Here is an 11,128-nt window from a genome sequence, read left to right on the forward strand (position 1 = left end):
CTTCTGATATGTACAGCTAGTGTAAATGTTGTCGGTCGATGCCACTTACGCACATATACTTGACGCAATGAAATCATCGTTATTGTGATGTTTTAGGACACTTAAAAGTTAAATATATATGAAAAACTGTACAATTTTACACAACACGTTTCCAACTTCTTTGTAATTCAGAATTTATGGACACAGCAGAAGGTGTGATATCACAAATAAGCATGAAGAACTTTCATTAAACTGACTCAGTCTGATAAATTGAGGTTTGAAAGTAATACACACTATCCCATTATAATTGACGTTTGAACTATATAATAAAAATAATCATCATCATATCATCATCATCATCATCATCATAATCATCATGATCTTGCTATAATAGTCAAGTCAACATCACGTTTTCCAGTTTCTGAACCGCCCTATTATAATGAAAAAAATAATCAATAATACTTCAACCATATTCCTTTGCATTCTACCAAATTAACATTTTGTTTTGAGTAATGTGTCATTTTGGATGTTTTAATCCTTTGCAATTACTGTATTTCCTTCCATTGGTGTGTATCCATCTTCTCCTACGCTTCCATGTGATGATTTGCTTGTCAGATCAGCATCTTCAATATCCTATGTTAAAGAAAAAGAAATAAGTTATACCAAGAGCAAAATCGGACATTGGAACATTTACTTGATGTAATCAGTTATGGCAAATGTCCAACATTAGCCTATCTTTACCGTGTGCTCAAAGAGAGCGTGTGCTGTGTTAGTCAATGATTCTTGTACTTAAATGGTGACAGAGGTTAAATAGACGATGCGTATTTAAATTACTTGTACTGGTAGTAGTGTTTATAACTCACCGTCAGCCAAATGCAGCAAAGTGATATTTTGTTTGATAATCTTAGCTTTTTGTAAAGGTTTTTCAAATTCTATTGCAACTTGAATAATGTAATGATTTCTTAAGACCCTCGGGATTTCGTGTATCACTCACCATATCTTGTCTAATCATCCATGTGCTTATTGCTTCCCGCAAATCTTTCAAGGGCGGACGATCCATGCATTCTACAGAAGTAGACTGCATCAAAGACTCAAGACTGCAAGATAGAGGAAATCATTTTTGTTCTGCAATCATACTTAATCGCCATTCAGTACTTCAATACACAGTAACGTAACTATAGCCGTGCCAGGCAACGAGAGGTGAAGTTTTATTGCTAAGTTGTTGGATTTATAGTTGAAGTAAGTACTAAATTGTAATAAAAATCACACAAGATACACTATGTGCATGAAACCAAAGATTTTAACCCCAGTCCAATCACATTGTGGATGTAACCAGTAACCATGAGATCAAGACGGTGTTACGTCATGAGTGGTCGAAAAATACGTTACTGAACATTGTCTTCGATAACGACTGAGGTTGCGACCTACACTATGTACTGCTTATCTGAGAGAGAAAAAACATGTGCTGCACATGACCATGCTCAGGGAAGAAGTGAGCATTCTAACTGAGGGAGAGGGATGGGCTATTCAAACATCTGTATCAAATAATGAACTAATCAAACATTAGCAGTATCACTCACACGTAGGAAGGATATATTTGGGACTGAGCCTCCCATGTATGTTCCAAGTTCTGGTTAGTACCTGTGGTGAGAGAAATTCAAATTTCATTATACTCACTAGTTTATCTACACCTACGAAAAATGTAAGCTCTCTTTGTACATTCATGTACTGATTGGTGTTGTTTGAATCTTACGGGAAATATTGTGGCTTGTTTACTCTCATTTATGGAATTCATTCATTTAATCTTATCGGTTTAAAGTATATCGAAACCGCAACTCATATCAATTCGTTTTGAATTTTTACCTATCAGTTTTAATGTATCTTCAACGTCTTTTTAAAAATAATTCATCAATTACTAGAAAGAGTTCTCCCTTAAGCGACTTTCAAAATAATTTAAGAATACAGAGCAGCATTAATGGTATTACGTTACATGTTTAGGTTAAGTAGTGTGTAATAGGAATGCAGTTTAAACCTTTGACAAACAATTAATTGTGTTGTTGACCTACCCTGTAATATCACCGCGTTCAATTTATGATAGAAAATTGTTAATAAACACAAATGGATGTTACTAAATTTGTCTGGAGAAAATAAAGATCTTTAACTTACCAAAAGTTAGCATTTTCCAGACACATTCAGCCGTTGACCAAGAATCACTGGCCCAGGTGTACTCATTTCGCGCTGATGCCTCAGGTGGTAGCTCAGGGATCGTCACCTTTGAAAGTAATGAATAATATAGTTCGTAATAAACTGTAGTTATAGGTTTTCACAAACGTTGAAAGAAATCAATAAGATAATACTTCTAAATCATTCAAGGACTGCATTGAACACCTTACATGAAAGATGACATGCAAAGCAAGGGATGACATTTTTAAATACGCATTTTAATTATTCATCGGGGAGGGGGTTATCATGTAACAGTTTTATTTGACGTATTATTTAGAATTACTCAAACCAGTACTCAAAATATTTATCAGATGCTTATAAGTATCAAGTATCAGAGTCTTACCTTAATAATTTGTCTTTGTACAACAAAATGGTTAAGTAACTCCAAATTTCTTTTTATCTCTTTTTTAACCTTGATCTCTGCGAGAAGTATGAAGTATTAATGATCTGGAGGACCGTCATCTGGATATTATTTGTAATTTTTCGTCACTTATTGGCAAGGTGTTTGATTAAAACAGGAAAAGGAAATTTTCATAATCGCACGAAGTTTCTATATTTCAATAAATACCTTTCTCTTAATGTCTATGACCATTCTTGAAGCATCTTCCTTAAGACAAAAGTAGTAAAGTTTACAACATCGCTTTTCTGTTGCGAGAACTTTTCCCGCGGATAATCCAGGATGCAGGAACTGCAACAAAGAGCAAATATGGATATGGTTAGATAGATGTATATCGTTACACGCAATTATCAATTATTTAAATGGGAAAACCCTTAATATAGTTTAACTGGAATTAGATGTTATTTTTGTTCTACCTTCTTGGCTAGGTGTATGAAATTTCAACTCTGAATGTGGTAATGTCATCCAGCATTAATTTAATTTAAACATGTTAAATGTAATGCAAATGCTACTGTTGTTTTATATGAGAACTGTTTAGCATAAATCATTTTGCCAAGTCAATACAACAAAAGGCGAATTCATTTCCTGTTTGTTTGCGACATTTATTACATAGTAAGCATTTAACCTTCCAAGAGAATAGAATACCGAGTTAAACATTAGCAATAAATATCCAAAGCCTTCTTATTTCGTTGTGTTTCTTTCCTCTTCTTTTCTTTCTTTACTTTTGCGTAATCATCAGTTAAACATTGGAACTAACATTACTCATCATTTGTTAGCAAATCATTGGAATATCTTGGGCATAAAACCAATGGACTAAACATTAAATAACTTTACATACCATGCAATTGTTACACACCATTTATTTGAAACTTCCCACTTACAGGTACGTTTTAGTTTATGATAATGTAAGTTATATTGCCTTATTCATACGATGACTTTTACATTTTGTAAGATGAAATTTTATTTAGTCCATGTGTTATGATGAATTCCATTCCTTTCACAACTTGCAAGGATAATTCAAGAACATCTGATAGCAGCAATTTCCCACTTTTACCATCTTGATGGAAGCCTCGCAGTAAATCATCTAAGGATCCAACAGGTTTGTATTCTTGAAGAAGATATATATTTGCTGTCGAGTCAGAGGATGAAAGAATGACAACTGTTGAACACTTCATTTCATCCTAACACAAGATATGTCTTTCAACTGATTGGTTTGTCTTTTTGCAAACTGTCCGTTTATCAATAAAATGGTATAAAGATACAAACTGAAACACAACGAGTCTTCTCGAACATCAATCTTATCAAAAATGTCAGGTTTTAATTATATAATTGGTAGAAATCTAACGCTTTTCGTAAAAACACTCTAAATATTACTTGTGTTTCTAAATATTCCACTAGATAATTAAATATTGAATAAATCTAACCAGGTTTGGAGTGTCTAAAAACATTAAAATACATTGTTTTCCGTCAATCCCATTCAACTACGTTTTTTTTATTCTCGACGATGATTACCTTACCGTTGTCAATGCATATTCCTTCTGTCTTGATTACGTTTACATGATCAGGAAGTTCCATCAGTTTCTGTAAGTAAATGTCCCAGTGAAACTCTTGCTTCATCTTCTTGTCATCTGTATAGAAAAAATATCGTATATACTTGAAAGCCGATTTATTCATCAAAAATCTACTACAAGATGTTGCCAGATGAAATCACTGTCACAACTTACATCGAATGGTTGTGCTGCTTCATAAGCTGATAGGTGTTTCCCTTCTACCTTGTTTCTCATCTTTCTGTGTGTACATGAACTAAGTTATTGATTGTAACACTCACCTTTAATGCTTCTTTTGTATCTTCTTAGCATAGGAAAATACTTCTTAATAAAACTTTTTTCAGTTCTGTAACAATTCCTTGGTACCGGAATTTCAGCCAAACCTTGAATATATGTTAGCATTATCCAGACTGATATTTCTTATAACCCTTTGCGTTTATTTAATAGCACCAGAGAGTTACAGTAAGTCATGCCCCATTTTGCACTCTTCATATATCTGAGATTTTCTATATTCTCCCGGGTGCCCAAATCGTCTCGGGCCCTCTGGCTGTAGGTACCCCTCCCCCTTGATAACCCCAACTTCAGGTATGAACAGTATACGTACCTGAGGGAAGGGAAATAAATAAACATGTTTTATTTCCCTGTGATTTGTTTATCGTTCCAATCCACCGGGTTAGGAACGTCCCTTTGTTCAGTTGAGCTACAAAGCATACCTCTCTTTTCGTGTAGACATTACGGATCAACGAACCTTCCTTCAAGCTCGAGTAGTAAACTATATATAAAAAGCCGATTGATGGAGTCATTCGCAACACATGAGAATTAAATTTAGTAACAAATCAATCATGCTTTCGGTAGCATTAAATAGTTAAATTTATTACTGTATTCAAGACAATGTGGGAAAGAAAGTTCAGAAACCTATAGTAATTCATGTGACGCGGAAAGCTAAGTAGCCTATGTGCAAACTTACCGGTCTATAGTGCTATGGAGCATTTGCTGTATCCCCCAACCATGTCCACGTTTCTCTCCATTGTCGTTATTATCTTTTTGTAAGGTTATTGACTACACTTAATTATTTAAAGGTGAAACTAGGCAAGGCTACCAAAGTAGCAACTCTGTACGGTAAAATTAATGACGTTTGGATTTCATTCAAGACAATGCGCAGAAAAGGATTTCATATATATTATCGCATGTCTTTTAGTATTTGGAAATTGCTATGAGCTTTCAAAAATTGTAATTGTTTGCAAGACATTAAAACGTTAGTTAAGTCAGCGTTTCTATCAAATATTAACCATTACAGTTGTACTAAAGAAACTGATACAATATAAGATATATGAACAAATGAGCCCTTCCATTTAATTTTGCATCTTGCGTCAATGAACAGTAAAAATATACCTCAAAATTGCGTATCTCATGCTAACCAAGTATATCTAATGTTCACACTGTGCACATAATTAAAAGCAAAACAAATTTCTTTTCAAATATGCGTTAAATAAAAGTATTACAGCAAAGTTTTTCTTATTTGCATTAAGACAGTGACATTTCAAAATGACACGCATACCCAATCAATTATTCGTTTTTCTTCCATGCTGCATAGCTAGAACTCCATTACCACTCGGTACCTAGCTGTAATATATATCTATGGGGGTTTCACCTGTAATAGCAACGCTTTGAAAGAAGACTTTAAAAGGTTCCGAAAATAAGGCTTGTTATTATACTCTATGTTACAAATTGATTTTGTATTGTTGGTTCATACCCAAAAATTCAATAATATCAAATTACCCAATTTACTGATAACTGAAAGTAATGAATGACTCTCTGATGAATTTGTGTTATTGCATTGCTTACTAGCTCCGATAATTGCTCTTACTTAGTTCAAAACATATTTCATCATGTATTTCTGACATTACGTTATTAAAACACAGTGTTATTTATTTATTCTTTCATCGTGTAATCAGGATATATGATTACCTTGTTAAGACTAGAAATAGAACACATTACATTATGGACAACAATGATACTTCATGTATGCCTGTAGATGAGATAAGCAACAGTTGCGTACAGTGGTGCTATGGGTTTGCTGCAAACAATCTGAAAAATTATTTTGCTTAGAGGAACAAACTGTTTAAAATCATTCCTACCTTCAGCGGATGCGATTGTCTCATTTGGAAGCTTTGGAAGGGAAACGCTGCGAGTAAAGACAACATTAATTAGTTAGTGAAGAAACTGTTGCTATATACTATCAGTCATAGACACTATGAAACACAGGCCGATTATATGAAGAAGAAGATATTTATATACCATACCTCTGCTTATGTGGCAACGATTGATGAGCTGAAGTCCATTCTTTAAAAGGAAAACAGAATAGTGAACAGCAATGTTAAAAGAAGTATTAAATGAGTAAGCAACAAGTAAAGCATCTTATCAAATTAATCAAACTTCATTCATCATAAATATAATAGTTTGAATACCTTGATGAAGTTATATTACCTTCATTTCTCTCGAGCCCTTCCGTCTTACACATTCCATCAATAACGCTTCCCATATTTGCGAGATTCAGGTCTGGTTCTCTTGCATCCCTAGTATAAGAGCAAATATAATATTATGATGAATTTATTTCCTGTAATCACGACAATGGATTAGCATGTGAACAATTATAGAATATATGTGTTGTTTTAAGTACAAGTTAATAGTTACATTGTAACCATTAGGTTTTCCATCAGATATACAGAGAGAAACATTCAAGTCATGTAAAGAACACATCACGATAGCATGGCGAAGTCACATACCAATCGTCCAAACACAGTACCTGTAAAATATTTACAAATCACTTTGCGATATTTGAATTTCACATCTGATATTTTAGTTCATAATTATATTTTGAGCAATACCAACCTTCAAACTGAATCAATAAGCAACTCTTTTGAATATTCAAAATTATATGTAAATCAGTTAAATTGTTTACCTAATATGGAGTTGACCCTTTGTTCCTGCAAATGAATAAATTAAAAGGGATAAAACATGAGACCAATTATTATTAATCACATTGGCTACTTCTTGTAGATCAACGGTAAATGAAAAAATACATGAAATAAATAGTATATCAGCACTTTATCATAGTTTAGAGAATGTATCAGTGTTATTACAAGTGATCACTTATCAGGTTTATACTAGAACTGATTGTTCATTAAACTTATAACCCAATGTGGTCAACTTTTATAGCCATGTCTGTTACTCAGATGCAATCAATCAATCCAAACGAGTAAATAATATTAAGTTTTTTAGTGGTTAAGATATTGCTGACTGAGGTGCTGCAAAAAAAAGTCAAAAGATGGGGAAATGTGTTCACCCTATCGACCTTTCAGAGCACATTTTGTTGTGTACTGTAAGCCAATCCACCAATATAATGGCAAGTTTCTCAATAGTCAGTATCGATACAAAATGTTGATGACCAGACAAATGTGGACGCATATTCCCTTTTTTTTTTAATTAAATAAATTTTAGAAACTTTTATTTGTCTTAATATTGTTACTCATTGATACCTGCTGAAAACTTCAATTTATAGAAAATTGGCATTGTCGTCGATGTGATTACAATGACCACAGCGAGGAAGATCCAAATAATTGTAAGAGGAAATCCGTCTGATTCATCTGTGTGCAGAAAGTTAAATATATCTGAATGAGAATCGTATTCTGAACATATGATAGAATGTGGCAATTTTGTTTAATATTAAGTTATAATGAAAGTGTGAATATTACGTGCACACGATAGGCCCACGGCTTCGTTAGTTATATTTCCATTAGTTACACACATACCCCAGAAAAAAAGTAATTGAACAAAAAACCTACCCAAGCTTAGAAAAGCAATTGTTCTGTTAGTTCTTTGGAGATTAGATTCGCCCACTGCAAGGCAAGTTATCATGGCACTGGTGCCTTCGAGGTAGAAGTGAAGATTGATACTGCTGTCCCACAGATTTTTCTTTCCTTTAGTTGTTAGGGTTACGAACGAAGCGTCTCCCAATTGTACAATTGACTCATCAAAAAGCCACGTCAATTGCACCTTCGGCCTTGCTTCAGTTGCGGTGCATTCCAAAGTGTACATATGTCCATTAGCTACACGGAGGAACTTCTGCAATACCAGTTTTCCCTCGAAAGTAAACGAAACTTCGGGGACAGCTGTACAATAAATTAAGCAATTTTAGCGTGCCAATAGCAGACGACCAAGAGTATCACACAATACCAAGAACATAATGTATTGCTAACTGTCGATATTGTTTGGGGAAAGAAACATTCACAGAAAGGTTTCATTATGTCTACAGACCATCTCACAATATAAATTTACAAGGCGAGATGCATTTAGGCTATATTTTTTGTCCTTAAGAATAACATGTTGTAACGGTGCCCAGCAGGAATTGAAAGATTTTTCAATCACCATAACATAATTGTTTAGGACATTTACGATCAGGCTTTTCTTTTTTACCATTCACATTAATTGGTGCATGAAACCTACATGACCATTTAACATCCAATATGATTGTTATGTAAATTAAGCCTAAGCTTAGACATGCATTTACATCAGCATCGTGAGTCATATGCTTTACGAATGTTATATACCCTTCCCATATACCCTACACACATGTCACATATGTATAAAGCTAACAAGAACCTATAATGCGACTACGGAATATACCATGTTCGCAAAATTCATATTTATATGAGGCAAAGCAAGCGAAGGAAATCGTTGTGAAACTGCAAAGCTTCGAATAGTCTTTGATTTACGAATCTACTAAAGGTCATCGGACCTCTCCGACAGACACAATAGTAACTATTCAGCTATTTATATTTCAAGAGTCTCTTACTTACTATTTGGGCGGGGAGGGGGGACTTTCGTTCAATGGTTCAAAAGATCCAAACAGAAAGTGCTAATTCATAATTCAAACCTTTTACTACTTGACAATGCATCCGTTGATATTGACTTACCGACTGTTTTTAGGTCAATGCAGTAAGAAACGTTTGCGATATCTAAATAACTGAAGGCTTTACATTCGACATCTGTTAATTCAGATACTGCGAGGACGTCAACCTCTATTGTTTGACCGGTAGAAACTGTGCTGCCTTTATTGTATTCATTTGCATTTTTTCACTTGTGATAGTAGCATCATTTTCTTCTGTATTTTTGTCAACCGTTAGTATTAGAAGATCGAAATGGTTTCCCGTGACAGTGCAGCCGATGGAATGAAAACTCCCCACTAGGACATCTGCGGTACTTCCAATCACAACTACACCGTCAAGTGATATCTCTACCGTAGGCTCCTCTGTAACAAAACCCATAAATATTAATGTAGGTTTTCGAAGATTGTTATTCTCTAATAGCTCCCTGATCTATCTTGGAATTACGATCATGTCTGATCAGAGGAGGTCATGAGAGGGAGTGCAGCCATTAGGCTTAGGGCAAACATAGGGCCCAAGGATTAATGAGATAAATAACAATTCAATATCCTATTTACACTATCTTTAAAGAAGAATGAAGACTTTGAGAGTAGGTTCGGTGACATATTGCTGATTATCACTGATTACAATAATACACATCAACCGCTCTATAAGAATGATAAAATATGACAGTACCGTTGCATTTTTTTATAATATACAATTATCATGTAAGTATGAGAACCACAACTCACGGTAAACGACACCTAAAGGAGAACGCGATTTCTTCAGTAGATTACCATCTCCAAAACTAGTGCAAGATATGTTTACAGGTGGGAATATCTCATTTGGGCTCAACTGTCAACGAAGTGGTCTTACATTCGCCTTTGTTCGAACCAATGAGTATGCATGAAACCTTTTAGTGTTTTCGACAAGCTGGTGGTCGTTTCTGAGCCATGTTAGATTCGCAAGATGTCCTGAAGGTACGGCAAAGCATGTCAGTAAATGCATCTTGTTTAAGGCCATGTAGATGGTAGCTGGTGATGGTCTTCCTTTGTACAGTATCTTAAGGTCTGGAACAACTATAATGACAAATAGTAACATAATGCATGTAGTATTTTTCAGCATAGCACTTACATGCAAAATATAACTTAGCTAGCTCTGATCTTTTGAACTGTAGAAGACATTTATACTGGCATGACACAAAAAATGGAAAATAGAAATTATGAGGCCCAAAAGATATGGCCCTTCCAGAGGGAAATAATATATGTACTTAGCAAACAACCTTAGAATGTAAAACGAACAAGTTTCAGACAACATGAACTCAAACAAAGATGACAGTACTTTGCTTCTTAATTGTACTTTTGTTATTGAAATAATAAATTACATCTTTCGAGGTTTCTCACCATATCCATGGATGACCGTGTTTACCGACATAGCATCGTCAATAAAGTGCTCTTGGGTAACGCAACTGACATGTGTCAGGTTCGTCTCGACCTAATAGTTTACCTTGCTGACAGTATTGTATGTACCATTTTGAATGTCAGTAAACGTTTCTGTAACATTTTCTGAGATCGCTTGGTCATTGACAACCCATACAAGAGATATTTTTGGCTTCGAACCATCTGCTATACAGTACACTCCAGTTGATATTTGTCACCGACAATTGCATATGCTGCATCATGGGAAATCAAGCCATCCATGGCTAAACAACAGGGGCGTCTGGAAAAGAACTATGGACGGTGTAAATACCTTAAAATTAAAAGTAAATTATTAATATAATCACATTTATGAAATTATTCAAAATTTAATTCAGATAGGGTATGTAGACAAAACGTTATACAAATATTTTGTCTTTTTACGGATATGGATATTTATTGGAAAACACAGCAAGTCAGTGTCATAGGATTCTGATGTTTGCCAAATTAAAAAAAAAAAACACGGCTTATACAGACTTTAAGAAGTATACTTTTATGGCTAAATATATTACTCTTACAAGTTAAAATGAAAGCTTCTGAAATGGCCCGAAAACAGGAGACAGCCCCGAAAAACGAATGCCT

At 34.4% G+C, this 11,128-nt stretch overlaps 2 protein-coding genes across 2 annotated transcripts; both read right to left on the minus strand.

The window, feature by feature from the left end:
• Positions 1-414: 414 nt before the first annotated feature.
• LOC139977839 (uncharacterized) lies at positions 415-2,884 on the minus strand. The gene is made up of 5 exons (XM_071987526.1): positions 2,771-2,884; positions 2,146-2,251; positions 1,560-1,620; positions 974-1,076; positions 415-612 (listed from the first exon to the last, which is right to left on the minus strand). The coding sequence occupies exons 1-5, from the start codon at positions 2,792-2,794 to the stop codon at positions 511-513; spliced, it is 396 nt and encodes a 131-aa protein (XP_071843627.1). The 5' UTR covers positions 2,795-2,884; the 3' UTR covers positions 415-510.
• A 3,552-nt stretch (positions 2,885-6,436) lies between these two features.
• Positions 6,437-10,814, minus strand: LOC139977356 (uncharacterized). Its single transcript, XM_071986645.1, has 8 exons — positions 10,475-10,814; positions 9,824-10,150; positions 9,123-9,457; positions 7,992-8,318; positions 7,686-7,793; positions 7,109-7,133; positions 6,634-6,722; positions 6,437-6,489 (listed from the first exon to the last, which is right to left on the minus strand). Exons 4-8 carry the CDS (start codon positions 8,242-8,244, stop codon positions 6,437-6,439), a joined length of 528 nt encoding a protein of 175 aa, XP_071842746.1. The 5' UTR covers positions 8,245-8,318; positions 9,123-9,457; positions 9,824-10,150; positions 10,475-10,814.
• Positions 10,815-11,128: the final 314 nt, after the last annotated feature.

This window comes from Apostichopus japonicus, chromosome 12, assembly GCF_037975245.1.
Source record: "Apostichopus japonicus isolate 1M-3 chromosome 12, ASM3797524v1, whole genome shotgun sequence".
NCBI classification, from domain to species: Eukaryota; Metazoa; Echinodermata; class Holothuroidea; order Aspidochirotida; family Stichopodidae; genus Apostichopus; species Apostichopus japonicus.